General features: G+C 36.4%; 1 protein-coding gene across 6 annotated transcripts in view; it reads right to left on the reverse strand.

Annotated features, from left to right (window-relative positions):
• The window catches only part of FOCAD (focadhesin), a 318,797-nt gene that overhangs the window by 30,181 nt on the left and 266,019 nt on the right, over nt 1-22,597 (reverse strand). For all 6 annotated transcript variants that reach the window (XR_012424668.1, XM_065530469.2, XM_065530470.2 and 3 more), the window contains 5 exons: nt 21,557-21,679; nt 21,026-21,103; nt 19,985-20,056; nt 18,281-18,383; nt 16,325-16,405 (listed from right to left, as the gene is read on the reverse strand). Coding sequence is in view for 5 of the 6 variants with exons in the window: in XM_065530469.2 (XP_065386541.1) it covers nt 16,325-16,405; nt 18,281-18,383; nt 19,985-20,056; nt 21,026-21,103; nt 21,557-21,679 (457 nt within the window). In the remaining variant the exon portion in view is untranslated. The remainder of the gene's footprint in view (nt 1-16,324; nt 16,406-18,280; nt 18,384-19,984; nt 20,057-21,025; nt 21,104-21,556; nt 21,680-22,597) is intronic.

Consider the following 22,597-nt stretch of genomic DNA (forward strand, 5'->3'; position numbering starts at 1 on the left):
ACAGATCTTGCCAAAAAAAAAAGAAAGAAATTTAACAATTATAAACGCATACAAATCAAACAATAGAGTCCCCAAATACATAAACACTGACAGAATTGAAAGGAGAAATAGCTAGCTCTACAGTAATGATTGGAGGCTTCAATACTCTACCTTCAATAATAGATAGAATATTTAGACATATGATTAATAAGGATACAAAGGATCCTTATTAATCAACAGTGTAAACCAGAGAGATCTAGCTGGCATAGCTAGAACAGTTCCACTCAACACCATCAGAATACACACTCATTTCAAGAGCACATGGAACATTCTCTAAGACTTACCACATGTCAGACCACAAAACAAGTCTCAATAAATTTTAAAAGATTAAAACCATACAAAGTATTTTCATAAACACAATGCAATAGAAATCAAGAACAGATTTCCAAAAAAAAAAAAAAAAAACTGGAAAATTCACAAATAAATGGAAAGTAAAAAGGATATTCTTAAATGACCAACAGATTAAAGAAGAAATCACAGGGAAATTATAAAATACTTTGAGACAAATGAAAATAAAAATAAAAATACCAAAATTTATGGAATTGCACAAATACAGTGTACTGGAAGAGATTTATAGCAATAAATGCCTGTTTTAAAAGGGCATTTTTTTTAAAAAGTAGAAATAATTATAATCAATATCGCCAACTTTATGCCTCAAAGAACTTGAAAAAGAAGAGCAAATATACCCAAAGGTAGAGGAAGGAAATAATAAAGTTTAGAGTGGAAATAATTAAGTATAGAACAAGAAAACAGGCTGGGCACAGTGGCTCATGCCTGTAATCCCAACACTTTGGGAGGCCAAGGTGGGCAGATCACCTGACGCCAGGAGTTCGAGACCAGCCTGGACAGCATGGTAAAACCCCATCTCTACTAAAAATACAAAAATTAGCCGGGCATGGTGGCAGACACCTGTAATCCCAGCTACTCAGGAGGCTGAGGCAGGAGAATCACTTGAACCAGGAGGCGAAGGTTGGAGTGAGCTGAGATCACGCCACTGCAATCCAGTCTGGGCAACAGAGCAATACTCCATCTCTCAAAAAAAAGAAAAAAAAAAAAAAAAAAAAAAGAATAAGAAAACAATACAAACAACAGAACCAAAAACTGGAACTTAGAAAAGATAAACAAAATTGGCAAACTGTTAGCTAGACTAAGAAAAAAACATTAGAGAACATGCAAATAAAATCAGAAATGAATATGGAAACATTTATATGGACCTTGCAGAAATAAAATGGATTGTAAGAGAATTCTATGAAAAACTGTATGCCAACAGACTAGATAATCCAGATTAAATCGAAAAATTCCTAGAAGCACAAAAATTATCAAAACTGAGTCAGGAATACATAGAAAGTTTAACAGACCTATAGCAAATAAAGAGATTGTATCAGCAATCAAAAATTTCTCAACAAAGAAAAGTTCAAGACCAGAAGGTTTCATTGGTGAATTCTCCCAGAAACTTAAAGAATTAACATCAATCTTTCTCAATTTCCTTAAAAAAATAGGAGAAGGGAGTATTTCCTAACTTATTCTAAGAGATCAGCATTATCCTGATATCAAAGACACCATAAAAAAGGAAAACCAGAGACTGATACATATTATGAATATAGATGCAAAAACTCTCAACACTAGCAAACAGAATCCAACAGCATATTAAAAGGATTATACACTATGATCAAACACGATTTATCCCAGAAATGCAAAGGTTGTTCAATATAAGAAAATCAATCAGGGTAATATTTAACATTAATAATACAAAGGAAAAAAGCCCACATGACTATTTCAACTGATGCAGAAAAAGCATTGACAAACACCCTTTTCTAATAAAAAACACTCAAAATACTATCTTAACATGATAAAGAAAAATTGTGACAAACTCACAGTTAAATCATACTCAATGGTGAAAAACTGAAAGCTTTTTCTCTACAATCAAGAATAAGACAGGATTCCCAGTTTCACCACTTTGTACTGGATGTTCTAACCAGAGCAATTAGACAAGAAAAAGAAAAGGCATTCATATTGGAAAGGAAGAGATAAAACTATACTTGCAAATGATAGGATTCTATATAGAGAAAATCCCAAAGAATGTTTTTAAAAACTAATAGAGTTAATAAAGGAATTCAATAAAGTTGCAGGGTATAAGACCAACACACAAAAATTAGTTGTGTTTGTACATTCTGGCAGTGAATAATCTGAAAAAGAAATTAAGAAACAATTCCACTTGCAATAGCACTCAAAAGAATGAAATACCTGGGCATAAATTCAACCAAGGGGAAAGACTTATACACCAAAATGTATAGAACATGCTAAAGAGATTAAAGTAGCCCTAAATAAATAGAAAGACATCTTGTGTTCACGGATTTGAATACTGAATATTCTAAAACTATAATACTACCCAAAGTGATCCATAGATTCAATGCAATCCCCATAAAAATTCCAAGAGTCCTTTTCACTGAAATGAAAAAGCCAATCCTAGAATTCATGTGGAATTGCAAGGGGCCCCAAATAGCTAAAAAAGAAAATCTTGAAAAAAGAAAAATGTGGAGAACTCATGCACACTAATCTTACTATACAGCTATAGTAATCAAAACAGTGTGGTATTAGTACATATAAAGACAGACTTATAGAACAGTGTATGGGTTTATTTCTGGACTCTGGAGAGTAGAAATTACGTATATATTTATACCCAATGGATTTTTGACAAGGGTGCCAAGATCCTTCAATGGGGAAAAGAATGATTTCTTCAATAAATGGTGCTGAGACAACTAGATACTCACATGTGAAAGAAGGAAGTTAGGTCCCTACCTGACACTAAATATGAAAATTAACTCAAAATGGGTTAACAGCTTAAATATAAGGACTAAACCAATCAAACTCCTAGAAGAAAACACAGGGGGTTAAATCTTCGACCTTGGATTTGGCAATGGATTCACAGAAATGACACTAAAAACCTGAGCAACAAAAGAAAAGCAGATAAATTGGACTCTGTTGAAGTCAAAAACTTTTTTCATTAAAGGGTATTATCAAGTAAATGAAAGACAATCTATAGAATGGGAGAATTTGCAAATTATAAATAAGGGTCTATTTTCAGAATACACAAAGAACTCTTACTACTCAACAACAGGTAATTTATTTTTCAAAAATATAGGCAAAGGATTTGAACAGACAATTCTCCAAGAAGATATACAAATGGCTAATAAGTAAATGAAAAGATACTTAACATTATTAGTCATTAGGGAAATGCAAACCCAAATCACATGAGATACCACTTCACAGCCAATTAGTTGGCAACCATAATAACAATGGAAAACAAGTGTTGGCAAGAACATGGAGAAACTGGAACCCTCCTATATTGCTTGCAAGAATGTAACACAAGGCGGCCACAGTGGAAAAACAGTTTGGTAGTTCCTCAAAAAGTTAAGCAGAATTACCATACAACCCAGTAATTCCCCTTCTTGCTATATACACACCAAGAGAATTGAAAAAGGTGTTCCACCCAAAACTTGTACACAAATATTCATAACAGCATCACTTGCAATAGCCAAAAGGTAGAAACAACCCAAATGTCCATAAACTGATGCATAAGTAAAATGTGGCATACCCATGTAATGGTATTTTTATTCAGTTATAAAAAGGAATGAAGTACTGATACTTGCTACAACAAGAATGAACCTTGAAAACATTATACCAAGTGAAAGAAACCAATCATAAAGGCCACATACTGTATGGTTCCATTTAAATGACATTTAAAGGAAAGGAAAATACATAGAGACAGAAAGCAAATTATTGGTTGCTAGGGTCTTGGAGAAATGGGAAATGGGGAACAACTGTTCAACGGGCTTAATGTTTCCTTCTGGGGTAATGAAAACATTCTGGAAATAGTCGTGATGGCACCACAATTTTGTAAATGCACTAAATGCCACTGAAAACTTTCAAACGGTTAAAATGGCATGTTGTATGTATTTTATCACCAAAAAAGCATAAGAAACTTAGAAAGGGATGGATGAGTCTTTAGAAGAAAAAAACAGAAACCACAAGAGAAACTGATACCACGCAGCCCCTGAAAAAGAGAAAAAGAGAGATACAGTCTCAGTGCCTGATATCTTTCTGTTCTTGATACTCCCAAAAACAAAGTTTCTGTCCTTGGATTTCTGTGAAACCTAAGAATCCTTGCAATCAGTATTTTTGAGTTAGTTGAAGTACGAGTCATTGCTTTCCGGAATAAAAAGTACCCTAACACAACTGCTACATAGACATTGGCCCTGTCACTCCACCGAAACTGCCCTTGCTAAGATTTCTAATGGTCATCTAAATGCCTAATTCAAGCGTATTTTCTCAGTCTTTCTTTCCATACTTTCCCATATAAAAGAGTACCATGCCCTCATTCCTGAAATAACTGCTTCCTTAAGCTTCTGTGTTCTTCCTCTGTGAAAGTTCATCTACTTTCATAGTTTCAAATTTTACTTATATGTTGAGGAATATAAATCCATACTTCTAATCCAGGCCTTTCTCCAATATTTTAGACTTATTTCCCACCTGCACCTTCTCAAAAATCAGCACATTTCCTTAGGCTACCCACTAACCTGCTCCCTCCTGCCAACAGGTAGGTAAAACTAGCAGTGTGCCATCCAGTGATGCTTCTCTCCCCTCCAACAAACGCTCTTTCACTTTTTAAAAATGTGGATGCTCTGGCTCATGCCTATAATCCCAGCACTTTGGGAGGCCGAGGAGGATGGATCACAAGGTCAAGAGATCAAGACCATCCTGGCCAACATGGTGAAAGCCCGTCTCTACTAAAAATACAAAAATTAGCTGGGTGTGGTGGCACGCGTCTGTAGTCCCAGCTACTTGGGAGGCTGAGGCAGAGAATCGCTTGAACCCAGGAGGGGGAGGTTGCGGCAAGCCAAGATCGTGCCACTGCACTCCAGCCTGGCAACAGAGCAAGACTCTGTTTCAAAAAAAAAAAAAAAAAAAAAAAAGTTGATGCTCAACACATCTGCCACTCTTCTCTGCTATGCTACCAGTAATTGGTGTTTTAGTTGTGTTCCATCTTGAGATGTAATATTGGGAGTTGAAGAAAAATTATTAGAGAGTTAATCATTGCTATTAGTATTATTTTTTCTTTTTTGAGACAGAGTCTCGCTCTGTCACCCAGGCTTAAGTACACTAGCACTATCATGGCTCAATGTAACCTCCGCCACCCAGGCTCAAGCGATTCTCCTGCCTCAGCCTCCCGAGTAGCTGGGACTACAGGTGCGCACCACTACACCTGGCTAATTTTTTGTATTTTCTGTACAGATGGGGTTTCACCATGTTGGCCAGGCTGGTCTCGAACTCCTGATCTTAGGTGATCCACCTGCCTCAGCCTCCCAAAGTGCTGGGATTACAGGCATGAACCACCACACCAGGCCAACCATTGCTATTATAAGGAAAAAAAAAATTCTGACAAATAAAGTAAATACATTTATAAACACATGCATTCATTCAACTATTTACTGAGTATCTATCTATTAGGTATCAGGCACTGACTCCAACAGTGGAGGCAGTGTTGAACAAGACAATATAGGTCCCTATGCTCGTGGAACTTATATTCTAATATGAGAACAAACAAACAAGGCAAAATCAGGTGTAATAAATTATGTGATAAAAAAAATGCTATGATAGGAGTTAACTGGTTGTCTATTCACATAACTCCATGCCGATTACACATATGCGCCAAGTATCTCTACACAACATTGGCTGCAGATAGAAGTCTTTTATTTCACATTAAAAAAACCCACAAAAATTAAGTTGCTTTTTGGGGTCTTTTTGGCACATGATTCATAGAAATAGTTTGATAAACTGGCAGACATTATAGTAAATATCTATGCAAGAATTACATCTCTCCATTTAGGAACAATGTATCCAATTCTGTATTGGAAATCATTAATTCATAAATACAGTTCTACTTAAAAAAAACTCTCAGAGATTGAGTATTTTCAAAATTACATAAAAATTTTTTTCCAGGTACTTTGAGAGAATCCACTACAAAGACTTTGGAGTTTCCAGAGGATCTAGGGAAACAGGAAACGCATCCAAACTGTCTTCTAATACCAGGAGCCCATGTGAAATATGACCATTTTCCAGATGTTTTATTCTTAAGACAATGAGCTCTCCTTTGACAGGACAACTGTCATCAATAACTGCACTTTACACGTTGCTTCTATATTCACTAGAATTGACCTAATATACATGCAAGTGTCAGCAACAAAGAATAGGGTTGAAAAATTACATCAGTCCAATAATGAAATAAATCTTCCACATTTAAAAGGGCAAGGAATCAATACTGAGTAGTATAACTAGACTCACACAAAATTTTCCACTATTTGTAGGGAACTGATTCGGACACTAACTGGAATGAGAGGAACTATGGTAGCTGTTGGAAATGGAGAAAATATTTGGCTGTTTCATGCATTTTGGGGAAGGTATGGAAAGAAAGAGAGGGAGTCCCAAAGCCAAGGGAGAACACAGTGAACTAGTTCCTTCCCCAGAGATCTTTAGCACTGGACAAAAGAATCCACATCTAAACAACAGGAATGATCAGTTCCTTTATTACAGTGCTTTGTCTTTCAAACAAGTTTTTTAAGTAAAAAGAAATAATGAAATTTTTTACGGACAATGGATTTGGAACTGAGAATGCCTAACAGTACTTGTTAAAAAGATCCAGATGTTGTAAAACCTGGAAACAAAGTTACTTTAAATCTCTCATCCAGTTGACAGCCTCAAAGAACTCTGATATAAACGGTATATCCAAACATAATGCATTAAAACAGGACCCATTATTGCACATACTTTGGCTACACAGAGGATCAGATCACAATGCCACAATTCACATGTGTAATAACCCTTATAGTAAAAAGTCTGGCAACAAGTAGGCTAACAGCCTGAGTCTGTATATTTTCCATCACTAGCATATTGCTTTTGTGGTTTGGACATATCTTTACTTTCTCCAGCTAAATGCTGCTTACAGGTAACTTAACTTAGAATTATCTAGTGTATGTATGTGTATGTGTGTGTGTGTGTGTGTATATATATATTTGTGTATATGTTTAAAGTTATAGATCAACAAATATTAGAAAACTATTACATGTCAATCTGTTCTAAGTATTTAAGATAAAACACAGCTATTCTTCCTGTCCATTGAGGAAATCACACCTAGTGGGAAAGACAGACTTTAAACAAAGAAGTATAAATAATTATGAAAATGATGACACATTAAAAAAAGAAAAATAAATAAAATGATGACACATATATTAAGCACCATGAAAATATATAGGAAAGTATTACAAAAGTAATCTAACTTAATCTGGGAACATCACAGAAGCCCCTATCTTCCCCCACCAAGGAAAGAATATTTAAATCAAGATGAAAAGGATGAGTAGGATTTTTTCCAGACTAAGTCCATAGAAAACACAGGCAGAGAGAATTACAGCATTGCCTATTAGTGGAAACTAAGAGATGCCTAGTCCCCTGAAAGAAACTACAATCAAGAAAGTTTTTAAAATCAATCGATGATTCTGATACATCAGACAGACACTAAAGGTTGATAGGTTTTCTATCTTAAGACCGAATATTTCAATAACATTTTTTTATTAAACGCAAAAATATCCCAAGGCCCCTTAAAACCAGGAAGGCCGCAAAGTAGGGTGGCAGCGAGTGGAGACCTGAGTGAGGAAGGCAGTTTAGGACAGTGGTCCAGCAGGGACAGTTACATCCAGGAGGATTGGACAAATGAGCAAATATATTGAGGATAATGAGAGCCAAGGTTCTTACTGTCAGGGAAGGGAGTTACAAATTCGAAAAGAAAGACTTTCATTACATATATAGCTAAATACAGAAATAAATACAGATGAGAGAGAATAAGCACATATATTTCCTAGCTCTGTCTATTGAAAGGGCCTAGAGACAAAGATTACCCCAGCAGCAATGAGATACTTTGCACACAGATGTTAGCTTCTAAATACCAATCTCCACTAAAAGAAACCTGGAGTATCTATTACACGGCTGGGGATAATACAAAATAAACCTAGGACATCTTCTTGTGCCACAAAGGAACTAGTCAAAGCATGAGGGGGTCATGTCAAAAGGACACAAGAGCCAACTTGTAGAGGCTCTTATTGGTCAAATAAACATTTTGTTCAATTTATTGGACAAATTGAAGATAAAAATAATAGATAATTGAATAGTTAAATAAAATAGGAATTTAGGAGTGTACACTAATATGGAGAGAAAGGAACTGAGAGAGGAGGGGAGGGGAGGGGAGGGGAAGGAAAAGGGGAAGGGAAGAGAGGGAAGGGGAGGGGAGAGGAGAGGAGAGGAGAGGAAAGGAGAGGAGAGGAGGAGAAGAGGACAGAAACCCTTTCTAAACAGCAGCATGCCTAATAAAAAACGTAGATGGATTCATGGATTTTTAAAAATCACCTTTTTGCAACTATCACAGTAACAATTCGGGCAAAAGTACTAGTGAATGCTAAAACTAATAGGTGAAAATAGGATGAAAATAGAATATTTGTGAAGTCTCAGAACATCTCCACAAGAAAGATTTATTGAAGATAAGGGTAAAAGAATAAGTTCATAGTGGAGAAACCTAGAAAACAACATCTTATCCAAGTGATCAAAGCTCACCACCCCAGTGGAGGGAGCTCAGACGTCATGTGCCACAGATGGGACGTGGTGAGAAGCGCACAGCTACACGTCTGTCATAATCTACCAAAAGTGACCCCACCTAACTCTAATATGAGAAATATCAGGCAAACCCAAATTAAAGAGCATTCTATAAAATAACTGGCTTCTAATCTTAAAACTAGTTAAAGTCAAGAAGTCACAGAAAAAACTGAAGAAGTGTTCAGGTTGAAGGAGACCAAAGAGACACAATAAATAAGTGCAGAGCAACATTCTAGTTGAGATTAGTTTTTTATTAAAAACATCACTGGGATTGTTGATGAAACCTGAATAGTGCCTCTGGCTAAAAGGAATGTGGAGTTTTTCTTACTGTTAAAAAAGGAAGACAATTTTTGCAACTTTTTTATGCATTTTACAACTTTTTTATGTTTGAAATTGTTTCAAAATAAAAGGGTAAAAAATACAAACAAAAATAAATTCAGAATAGAGAACTCAGAAACTAATCTACATATCTATAGCAAACTGATTTTTGACAAAAACGTCAGGAACACTCAGTGGGGAAGGACAGTCTCTTCAATATGTGATGCTAGGAAAACTGGATATCCATATACAGAAAAATTAAACTAGATCCCCCAATCTCTTGCCCTACAAAAATCAACGCAAATGCATCAAAGACATAAATATAAGACACAAAATGATAAAACTGCAAAAATAAAACATAGAAGAAATGCTTCAGGACACAGGCCTAGGGAAAGATTTTATGAATAAGACTGCAAAAGCACAGAAAATAAAAGCAAAATAAATGGGATTATATCCAACTAAAAAGCTTCTTAGCAAAGGAAATAATCAACAACATGAAGACAACCTGCAGAATGGAGAAAATATTTGCATATTATTCATCTGACAAGGGACTAATATCCAGAATATACAAGGAACTCAAACATCTCAACAGCAAAAAATAAACAATATTATTTTAAAATGGGGAAATTATCTCAACAGACATTTCTCAAAAGACATACAAATGGCCAATAAACATATGAAAAACCGCTCAGCATCACTAATCATTAGGAAAATGCAAATCAAAACCACAATGAGATATCATCTCTCCCCAGTTAGGATGGCTATTATCAAACAAACAAACAAACAACAGCAAATGCTGTTGAGGATGTGAAGAAAAGGGAACTCATTCACTGTTGGTGGGAATGTAAACTCATACACCCACTATAAATAACTGTAGGGAGGTTCCTCAGAAAACGAAAAATAGAACTACAATATGATCTAACAATCCTCCTACTGGGCATGTATCCAAAGGAAAGGAAATCATATCAGAAACATCTGTACCCCATGTTTATTTTAGCACTATTCACAATAGCCATGATATGGAATAAATCTAGGTGTCCAACAATAGATGAAAGGATTTTTTTTTTTTTTTTTTTTTTTTTTGAGACAGAGTCTTGCTCTGTCGCCCAGGCTGGGGTGCAGTGGCCGGATCTCAGCTCACTGCAAGCTCCGCCTCCCGGGTTTAGACCATTCTCCTGCCTCAGCCTCCCGAGTAGCTGGGACTACAGGCGCCCGCCACCTCACCCGGCTAGTTTTTTGTATTTTTTAGTAGAGATGGGGTTTCACCGTGTTAGCCAGGATGGTCTCGATCTCCTGACCTCGTGATCCGCCCGTCTCGGCCTCCCAAAGTGCTGGGATTACAGGCTTGAGCCACCGCGCCCGGCCTAGATGAAAGGATTTTTAAAATGTGGTATATATCCACAATGGAATACTATTAAGCCATCAAAAAGAATGAAATCCGGCTAGTCATGGCAACATGGATAGATATGCAAGACATTATGTTAAGTGAAATAAGCCAGGAACAGAAAGTTAAATACCACATGTTCTCACTCATATGTGGAAGCAAAAAGACAGTTGATCTCACAGAAGTGAAAAGTAGAACAGAGGATACTGGAGGCTGGGAAAGAGCAGGGGGAAGAAAGAGATAGGGAGAGACTTGTTAAAGGATACAAAACCACAGTTAGATGGGAGGAATAAGTTCTAGTGTTCTATCATCCCACTGTAGGGTGGGTATAGTTACCAATAATACATAGTTTCAAGTAGCTAGGAGGAGGAATTGAATGTTCCCAACACAAAGAAATGATACATGTTTGAGATGATAGATATACTAATTACTCGGATCTGATCATTATACATATCATCAAAACATCACTATGTACTCCATGAATATGTATAATTATTAGTCAATTAAAAAATAAATTTTTAAAAAATTCCAAATTTACTTAAAAAAAAAAACCAACCTTTTAAACAGTAAATAAATGTACAAATGTTCAGACCTTCTGGCAATTACATGCAAATGAGAGCAGTCTTAAGGCATCATTTTATACCTTACTGGTTTTTATTGTTATCATTTGTTTATTGGGCTGCTTTTTGATATGACATTATAATAGAAGGAATTTATTCTTTATATTGTTTTATAAGTACTGTTATATAAAGTGACTCATAATCCTTACAAAACTCTATAAAAAAGAGTTAATTATTTTCTCCATTTTACAGAAGCAGTCAAAGCTTACAGACACAGCTTGCCTGAAGTTATACAGCCAGTAAGTAGTGGAAGTGGGATATGAACCCAGGAAGCCTGAAGCCTATGCTTTTAATCTCTATGTTTTATATTTTTGCGAATTCAAACAGGGCTGAGGTACTGAAAACTGGTACAAGCTTTTTGAAGGGCAATGAGACCTGGCCATCCCTACAGTCACCAAATCCTCGGACTCCTGCTCACTACATTACCGAGAATTTCCCTGAAGGAAAGCTGTAGCAGAAGAGAGCTATGTGCATAACGATGTTCACTAAAGGCCAGGCATGGTGGCTCATACCTGTAATCCACTTTGGGAGGCAGAGGAGGGCAGATAACTTGAGGCCAGGAGTTCAAGACCAGCCTAGCCAACATAGAAAAATCCCGTCTCTACTAAAAAAAAAAAAGGTACGTAGGTACCTACCAACGTACCTACCTACCTACCTATCTTTGGGCTTGGTGGCACTTGCCTGTAATCCCAGCTACTCGGGAGGTTGAGGAAGGCCAATCACTTGAGCCTGGGAGGCAGAGGTTGCAGTGAGCTGAGATCACGCCACTGCACTCTAGCCTGGGTATCAGAGCAAGACTCTGTCTCAAACAAAACAAAACAAAACAAGATGTTCACTAAAACTGAAATTTTTTAAATGGCAAATACTAAAATGATTAAGTTTATTATGACTTATGAATTTGATGAAATATTCTCTAGTCATTTAAAAATGATAATTATGCTAGGTATGGTGGCTCATGCCTGTAATCCAAACATTTAAAGAGGCTAAGGCAGGAGGATTGCTCGAAGTTAGAGTTTGAGGCCCGATTAGGCAACATTGTGAGACTCCATCTCTACAAAAAGTAAAAAAATTATCTGGTCCTGGTTGTATGTACCTGCACTCCTAGCTACCTGAGGGGCTGAGGCAGAAGGATCATTTAAGCTGGAAAGTTTGAAGTTGCAGTAAGCCATGATCATGCCACTGCACTTCACCCTGGGTGACAGAGCAGAGACCCTGTCTCATAGATAATAGTTATTATTATATTATTGTTATGGTGATATATGAAAACAGGGAAAGTTTATAATATAACATTAAGTTCAGAAACACAGGCCGGGCATGGTGGCTCACACCTGTAATCCCAGCATTTTGGGAGACTGAGGCGGGCGGATTACCTGAGGTTGGGAGTTCGAGACCAGCCTGACCACCATGGAGGAGCTCTGTCTCTACTAAAAATACAAAAAAGTAGCCAGGCGTGGTGGCACATGCTTGTAATCCCAGAAGCAACAAATTAAGTAATATCCAGAAATGGTAATAGCTGTAGAGTCATGGGATAATTGACAGTTTTCCTTCCAAACATTTTCATGAGGTTTATGAAAACAAACCTCATGAAACAAAAAAGGAATCAAACACATCAAAAACATATCCTATTGACAAATGTCCAGAAAACCATGCAATAGGAGTCTTCTCTTACTTCCTCAAGGTTTTTTTTGGAAGACATGGGTGCTAATTATGTCCATTTACATGTAAAGTTATTAATTTTTTTAAAATAAGACAATAAAATAATATAAATTTTATGGTACAATATAACACAAACACATACATGTAGAAGGACATTATGAAGGACATATCTACAGTGGCTATCTCCAAGTGGTGACATGACAGAGGATTGTCTTATTTTCTTCTTTATACATTTTTAACTTAGTGTTATATATATATATACACACACACATACATACATATATATATATATATACACACACACTGACTTCTAACAATATTTTTTAAAGAGTTGTACAGGTAAACTATTCCTAAATTAAAATACTCAAAAATCACACGTAATCTTGGCAACCAACTCCATGATTTTATCAGAAAATAGGACAGCTTTCTCATATCATTTATTCTACACTCAAGAGTTCACTAAGTCTGTTCCCTTGGCATATTTCCTTCTCAACAATTACCTCTCATGCTAATAGTCCAAAAATGACTGAAGGAGCATACGCCTACCTGTACTTTGTATATAAGCCCAATACTTACATACGCAGATCACTGACCAATGAATCAATATCAAGAAAGAAGGCCATTCATAATGACTATTACATGGACTTAAATATAGTTTGCTTAGTTAATACTTCTTACTGGGAACTTTTAAAGCCTAATAGGAAAATATAAGCTTAGAAAGTGTTAGTCACATTCCCCAGCAATATAATAACAAAAAATAATGATATTATATAGAAATATCTAATATTAGCTTTAGAAAGAATCACATTTATTAAGTACTTTAAATGTTTCTGAGGTATTACAAAGGAAGTGGATAAAATCTTGATGAGATCTGAACAGCCTATGATCTTGAGAAAATCAGAAATCAGACAAAAGAATAAAAGTAGAAAAGAAGCAAAACAGTAAGAGTCAAAAATGAGAGGCTCTTCAAGGGGAAAAAATCCATGTTAGGAGGAGTTATATGATAAGCAAAGATTTTAAGCCTAGCATAGTCAAGAAATGTTCACAAAACTAGATAATAATGAAAACAAAAGATTAGGGAACAATATATCTGATAGAGGAATTCCAGGGCTATGAGAGAAAGGAGAATGTCACATGGTGTAGCAAAACAAACAAACAAACAAAAACCAGTTATAGTCAAAACCATGAATTGAATTATTTAAAAACTGAAGGAATTTCATCTACTTAGTATGGTTTTAAAATGTGGGTCTGCATGAAAGAATGGATGCTATGAACATCTTATATGTTCTATCACATGAGTACTAAAGTTAGTATCCTAAGTGAGAAAGCCCTAAACATTAGAAAACAGATGAACAGATTCCTATCTTAAATTTGATTGGCTAAATTTGAGACCACCATGCCCAATCTCATCCTGGCACAAATGTAGATTGGGGATGGCCCATCACATTTCTTTTCTCTAGTGAGTTGCTCAAGTTAAAAGTAGCACGCAGAGGCAATGAAACCATGCCATCCCTAAAATTTTCTGCCTATGCTAAGCATTATTTTTATTTTCTAAAACCATTTATTCTTCAAAAGAGTTCACCAAAGTTGCCATCCTTCCTATCAGCAGCTCCACCGGGCTCTGATGAGTGACATCCAGACATTTAAACTCAAAAGCTGCTTCAGAAGGGAGTTATTAAAATTCAAATGAGCTGGGTATATTGAAGAAGAAAACACTCGTTTGCATGCACACCTCCACATTTGGCCATCCCATTTAGCCCCATAGAGCAGGGTCTGGTTTTGTTTTTGTAAATGGGCTTTGGAGGCGGAGGTCAGCCTCCCACGGCCCCCACTCCTCTGGGGTCATCATTAGTAATGTGTAAGGCTGAATAGATTTTCCTCTGAATCTCGTCAGCAAACCTGACAAGACGACAGCCCTCTCCCACAACCTGAAAATGCCAAAAATCTGATTGGTAATAAATATGGCATTCTTAATACTTCATTTATTTGTTTTAAAACAGTTTTCAGCAAGACTGCACATAACAACACTGATACCAGTTCCACTTGATTTTTCAGCCTTATAGCAGAACATTTCCTGTTGTACCATGACTACAGAATCGTAAAAATGTTACATTCAACCAAAAATTTCCCATAAGATTCAGAGAAAATTCATGTCTGCCAAGAAATATGGATCTGGGGAGGTAGACTAACATTTTATTCACTAGAAAAGAAAAACAGTCTAGCTTTCATTTGACCTTAAGAATTTTTACTTTTATTTCTCATGAAAATATCTCACCTCATTTTAAAATTTCGTATCAATAAGCAACCTAACACAAAATACAGCAGAAATATATACATATTCCTAGCATTAGTTTGGCCATGAAAATTTTAGATGCTCATTTAGTAAGAATTTCTTCCTAATGAAGACATCTCTACTATAATATTTATTTTAAGTAGACTTAATTTATGGTAACATAAACAATGAACTAGTTGTACATTATAATATATGATCTGTTTATATATAAGTGCGTCATGTACAACAATGACATAACCATATGTGAATTTTTACTGAGGATAAGTAAATCATGCTAATTCAGGACCCTAGAATAATAGCACAAATTCTAGAACTCCAGAAATTAATGGAATTTGTCTCCAGGCTATGAAAATATTCATAATCTGGAAGCTCCAGGGATTACTGTACCCAGTGGGAAATCAGACAACACAGCTTTAACTTCCCTTCCAAAGGTAACATTTTACTTCCACGACCCTCACAAATCAAACTGCCACTTCCAGATTTTTTCCAGTCTTTTTGGTTGTTTTTTTCCTTTCTAAAATTGGGATGGTCTTGCTATAATACAGGCACTGATTTTGCTCAGACTGACCTAATCAAGGAAGACTGACCTAGCCAAGGAAGAATAAAATTAGTAAATCCATCAATGAAAGAATACCACATTAATGAGGCTTATTCCTGAGCCATGACATGTTCAGTTCTAATCCATTTTTTCCTCACAGCCCTGAAAACTATATGTGTATTATTAAGGAACATTTATTCAATAAGTTACATGGCATTGTTCTGGCTCCAGTTAAAAACAAAAGGCACTCAATCTCTGTCTTCAAGTTGCTTGTACTTTAATGGGGGTGGCAGCAATACAGAATCACAAAGGCTCAAATATGTGCAAGGAAAAGAACACAAACTAAAAATAGGAACTAGAGCCAGTGATTTCAACAACACAGAATAATTATAAAAGATGCAGGGAGAAGATCTACTTGCAAGACAGATCCTGGGATAGAAACTGCACCCAGGTATGTTTTCTCTTTCTAGATCACACTCACTTGAAATGTAATCTGTGCTTGTACTTTTGAAAGGGCCAAATGGGAGATTAAGATTTTCACAGAGCCACCCATGGTCAGGGACAGTGATTCTAAGAAGCCACATAATGTGTATATTTATGTACCGATTATTGTAGCTAGTTGCTGGTCATCTCTATTGCAAAGATGGTTTAGCAGACGAAAATATTCACCCCTTCAGATTTGTATTGCTTGATTCTACAGAGGCATGCTTAGGGTACACAAATTTGCTTATAACAACATGCAGATAGAATGATAAAATTCAAGAAATGTGCTCACTTGCCTTTTTTTCCTCCTGTAATGAAGAAGCCAATGGCTGCTCCAATAAAACTGCTTTCAGGCAAATAGCTATAGTCAGTAGGAACTGTGGAGACAGAAAATGATCAAATTAACCAGTGAACTTGGCAGGCCTAATGAAGGAAAGATAATGATCTCATGCTGCCATATCAACCTAGAGACAAACTGGAGATGTTTATGCCACTAATCTCAGCACAATACTTTGTGGCTGCAACTAATTCTATTAGATTAAGTGACTGGCCTTGAAGTAATCACTTAAGCTATGCAAGCAAATCTAAAATGGTGGCAAACTTAGTAAAGTCTGGAAAAAAAAAATCACAGAGGATGAACACTTGAGTGAAGTGGTTAAAAAAAAAATCCTTTCCATATTGTCACATCAATGAGCCCCAATCCAGTGACCTCCTCAGAGTCAGCAAGGAATCTGATGAGCTTTGAGGCTGAGGTAGGTGCTACTTCAGGACATGCTGAATCAGATATATGAACCATAGAAATTCAACAACTAGTATTAACAGCACCAGTCCCTTACCTAAGGCAGAGACCTCTAAGTGACCAACATGTGCAAATAACCAGATGTGGTTACTAAGCTGGAATGGTGAAGCAGTGACATTTATGCTAGTTGAGTCCTGAGTGTCTCCTAAATTCTGTTCCTTCCAGTTTCCCATAATTGTTTCATGAGATGGTTTTTACTGCAAGAAATGACTCAATTGGAAAATTCCATCAGGAACAAGTAGCTGTACTTTTCCAGATACACAATCATTTTGTTCAGAAGAACCTGGATGTATGATGATTCACTAGTACCTGATTTGAGTACATGCGGGCCAGACCAAATACCCCATAATATGGCAATTAAAAGCCTACATAAAAAAGTAAAAGCCTGACATAAATATCCTATCTTACCACGACACTGTGAGATCCCTGCCCTTCAAAACTAGTATTACCCAGGGCTTTCGGTATGACTAAGTTTTCTTATTTTTTCCATTTTAATATGGTAACTTTAGCTGTCTAAAGTTCACTACATTGCCAAGGCTGTGGACCAGTGTCCTATTTCCATAGCTACAGAATGACTGAAAGAAAGGAAAATGGTAATTACAGAGGCCCACATTTACGTTAATGCCATCTGTAGACTACTTGTTAGAGGGTAAGTAAAACTAGGTTTTAATAAGGAGTCATTGGTACCTAAACCTCTCTGGCCTGGGTCCAAGATAGCCAATGGGTCAAAGTCCTATAAAGAGCAAGGAGCAGATGTATCAACAATCATGCCTTCCCCATAAAATCTCCAAGTACAAATGCACATTACGTATGTGGGGACTGCAAATATTTTTTACTGCTTTTACCAAAAAGCTAGAAATAGAAAAGGCCTTGTTATAATAAGACCCAGAATTTCAATTCCAAGGCTAAGAAGGTACACACCTTTAAATGTATTTACCCCATTATTTTTTCAAAATCAGAGGCCAGAACAACTCCAGTCAAATATGAAGAGACTTTTAATGAAACATGAATACTATACAAACTACCATTACATCTAGCAAAATAAATCTGTTCCAAGCTTGAAGGACCTGGTTTCTAGTTTCTAGATTTGTCACCAAATTAACTCTGTATGTAACTCATGTAATCTTTCTGAGCCATGAATTCTTCATTTGTGAAATATAGGACACTGAATGTCTAAACTGTTCTCTAAGGGAGACAGAGAGAAGGAGTAAAAAGAGTATTAGCTTTGGAGGCCAAAAGATCTGAGTTTAAACCACATGTCCACCACTTACTGCCACATGACCCTGGGTAAGTCAGGAAGCCTTTCCATACACCATTTCCCTCTGATGTAAAATAGAAATGGTAATACCCATTACTTAGGGTTGTTGTGAAGATTAATGCTCTTAACAAAGTACAGAGCGCTGGGTCAGCAATCCCTCCCTTCAGCTATAGTGTTTTACGACTTTAATCTTACCAGAGGCTCTACTTTGACTTGAGGATAGAGTAGATAGATGAAGATGTCCAAGAAGCCAGATTGCATTTGACTGGAGACCAATCACCCCAGAGACACTAATGACCTACAAATAAAAAGTTAACAGTTCAATGATGGGATAAGATCCAAGTTCTATTTAATAAAAGGTCACTCACAGAAAGTCACCAGTCATTTAGAAGGTGGTGGCTTGGCTGGCAATGAGCAATCCTATGACAAGATGTAATATCATGTGTCTAGTACACCATACCTAGGTCATATAGATACTCAACAAGTGTCTACTAAATGAATGAATGATTCATTCTTTAATCATAGCAGAAATAATTTAATCATACTAGCAGTTTTCTCAAGTTTCACTGAGACTGGTCTCGAAGTTTTCAAAAAAAAAATGGCAAAAAAACAAAATCCAGAAAGTAGAAAAGGAGTGATAGTTACTTAAGATGAAAATACCTCTAAAAATGGAAGGAGATACATTTTGTTCTCTTCTATAAATTATGCTCTACTGCTGCTTTATCATTCATGATAAGGATTTTTAAAATAATAATTTTCATTTACAGATTTTTCTCCCACATTATGGCAGCTTAAATTTCAGTAGAATCTTTTTTGAGTATATTTCTATTCATACATGCAAAAGAGAGTTTTGTCTGTTTAGAGATTTCTGTTTGTTTTTAAAAGTCTCAATGACTAAAACTCCTTTATGTGGTAGGTATTATCAGCTATATTTTACAAGAATGAAAACAAGTATGCTAAATGAAAAGAATAAAATATAAAGTTCTACATACAGTAAGAATACCAACTATGCAAACAAAAGAATACTTGAAAAGAAGTATGACCAAATATCAGTAACAGTTGCTTCCGGTTTGAAGGACCATCGGTGATTTTTTTCAGCTTCTTTCATTATGTGCTTTCAAATTTTATGCAACAAACATAATCGTTTTTTTAAAAAATCTTAAAAGATAAAAACATTTCTTAGCAGATTAATATATCTATTCTTTAGTCAAGATATGCCCAAATATTTTTATCAGTGACATCTGAACTAGTGCCCCTTGACCTTTCTATCAAGATCTGCCGTGCCCTTTGATCACTTTCTCTTTTTCCTTATCTTTAGGGCCTGACATTCCTTGCAGAATCAGGCTTTAATTTTTTTTTTTTTTTTAGATGGAGTCTCGCTGTATCACCCAGACTGGAGTGCAGTGGGGCGATCTTGGCTCACTGCAAACTCCGCCTCCTGGGTTCACACCATTCTTCTGCCTCAGCCTCCTGCATAGCTGGGACTACAGGCGTCTGCCACCACACCTGGCTAATTTTTTTGTATTTTTAGTTGAGACAGGGTTTCATTGTGTTAGCCAGGATGGTCTTGATCTCCTGACCTCATGATCTGCCTGCCTCGGCCTCCCGACGTGCTGGGATTACAGGTGTGAGCCATCAGGCTTCAATTTTTAAGGAAAATCAATGCCAGCTTAAGTTTACTAAAAAAATGCCAGTTTTTTTTTTTGCCCCCCAAAGGTAGTGCAAGTTTGTCAGTGAACACAGGTCCATACATCACTCCCAAATGCCTCTTGAACTCAGTGGAAATAACCAGAGACTTTCCCATTTTTCAGGTAAAACACATTGTTTTATGTAATAGAAAAAAAGACAACAAAGGAGGATATGTTTTCCCTCCCAAGGATTTTAAATTCATTTTCTCACCTGAGTTAAGGTTCTAATGACTTCATTAAGTCTGCCTTGAAAATGAGAGGTCTGGATGGCTTCTGATTTCAGCTGAAAGAATAAGAAGAAATACTCATCCCACCCACCCCCATAAAAAAGTAAAGAGTTATATTCCCGGTGCATGAGCTATCCATCTTCTAAGCTATGAAACGGTCCTTCTATTTCAAATACATAAGCTATGAGCTCCTCAAAGCAGGGCCCCATGCTTTATCTATCATTGATTTCCTGGCAACTGTTCACTGCGGCATGTAAGCAATCAATCAACTTTTACTGCATAAGAAAAGAGTTCCTTCAAAATTACTTACAAACTTAAACATACATATGTCCACTGTGAAAATATTTTGAAGTTAAAGAACAATTACATAGATATACATCAGACATTACAGATGCAAAATGGAGTTTCTTGCAAATAACTTTTTTTTTTTTTTTTTTTTGAGACGGAGTCTCACTCTGTTGCCTAGGCTGGAGTGCAGTGGTGCAATCTCCGCTCACTGCAAGCTCCACCCCCGGTTTCATGCCATTCTCCTACCTTAGCCTCCCGAGTAGCTGGGACTACAGGCGCCCGCCACCACGCCTGGCTAATTTTTTTGTATTTTTAGAAGAGACTGGGTTTCACCGTGTTCGCCAGGATGGTCTTGATCTCCTGACCTCATGATCCACCCACCTCGGCCTCCCAAAGTGCTGGGATTATAGGTGTTAGTCACCGTGCCCAGCCACAAATAACTTTTGAAATTTCTTATCATTCAATCATCTTTTCTCAGGCAGGGAAATATGTGGAGAGCACCTAAATTGGCCAGGTTTAATCCCTACAAACCAAATTAAACAAAGAACAAACTTCTATAGAAATAATCCTTGGTTAAGTGCAATTATTCATACAGCAAGGCATTAAAAAGCCTGGTATAACTATTACCATGAGTATAAATCCTTCTGTTCTTAGCATACTAAGACACTGAATATTCTTCTCCTGCTATGGCTGTGTACACATTTAGATGTCTTCTCCTCCATGGTTTCTCTCTTTACCTGCATTACATCCCCTTCAGAGCCTACCAAGGCCACCATGCCGTGAAGAGCTGCCAGACAAAGCATTGTGGGAGTGCCCTGAAAACAAAGCATCAGAATATGAAAAGAGGGACTCAGTCCTTGGGTCTAGATTCTATAAAACTTATTATGACACAGAGAAATAAATGGTCGAAATGGTAGCAAACTTACAGGGTCAACATAACCCATATAACTGAACCCAAAATGGAAGCAGACTAAAAGTAACAGATTAAGGTTGTTAGATCATGGGTGGATTCTTGCTTTTATTTTTCAAAAAACAAAATGTTGTCTTAAAATTAAAACACAGACAAAATAGCCAGTTCAAAAAAATTATAATAGTTGGCAGAATGCATTATTTATAAGGGATTTAAAAGTATGTGATCTCTTTCATTTAAAATTGCCTATTATTTTACCACTAATGTATATATCTCAGCAACTCCTACAAGTGATCCAATAAAGTAGTTCTTTTTCCATTATAAAAACATGAAATAGCATACAACAGGTGACCTCTACCTCTGTAAGAACAATTCTGATCCAGGCAGGAAGTAGCTTGCTGCCCAAGTCTTCAGCTTTTCCATGTCCACACACAGACAATCCATGAACTATGTTTCCTAAAGCCAGGGCAAAACCTGAAGTCTGATATAAATAAATAAAAATGGGGTGAGAAAAAGAAAAAAAAAAAGACACAGATTTGGAATGTTTATAACTAGCAACTTAAACACTTTTAGTGCTAACTTTCCTACTGACAAGTTATATTTGTCATCTGAAAAATCAGATACTTAGTGTTTTTTTTGTTTCGTTTTGTTTTGTTTGTAATCTAGACTGGTTTGCATCATAAGCTGCAGGGTCTAATTGCAAGGAATTCAGTTTCAGTGAGTAATTTATTTTAGGAAAGTAATACTGCACTATTGAGCAGCTTAGCTCAAACAATCGGAAGAGGTTAGGGTGAAAATACCAAGGTAGACCACACGAAGTCAATCAACTCCTAAACAAAAAGAAAACATCCCATAATAAGCACAGTATATGAAAACTTCTACCTTTCAACTTTTCAAAACTTACTCTGAATGTAACTGAGCAGGTATATAACCATAAAACAGTAACAATAATATTACAAGCTTAAAACCAATTAATTCTGCAATAAACCATTATCATCAGTATTAAGACACTGAAGAAACCTTTAAAAAATCCACATGGGGAAATTCTATAGCATGTGTAATCAGATAAAATATTTTTTTCAGTTTTTTTTTTTTTTATTGTAGCAATGTACACATAAAATTTATCATCTTTACTGTGAATACCAGTTCAGGGGCATTAAGTACACTCATACTGCTGTGCAACCAATACCACCATCCATCTCCAGAATCTTTCCCTTGGAAAACTGAGACTCTTTACCCATAAAACAGTAACTGCCCATTTCTCCCTTTCCGTAGGCCCGGGCAACCACCATTCTACTTTCTGTCTCTATGCTTTTGACTACTCTACGTAGCTCATGTAAGTAAAAGCACACAGTGTTTGCTTTTTGTTACTTGTTTATTTCATTTAGCATAATGCCTT

Source organism: Macaca fascicularis, chromosome 15 (genome assembly GCF_037993035.2).
Source record: "Macaca fascicularis isolate 582-1 chromosome 15, T2T-MFA8v1.1".
NCBI classification, from domain to species: domain Eukaryota; kingdom Metazoa; phylum Chordata; class Mammalia; order Primates; family Cercopithecidae; genus Macaca; species Macaca fascicularis.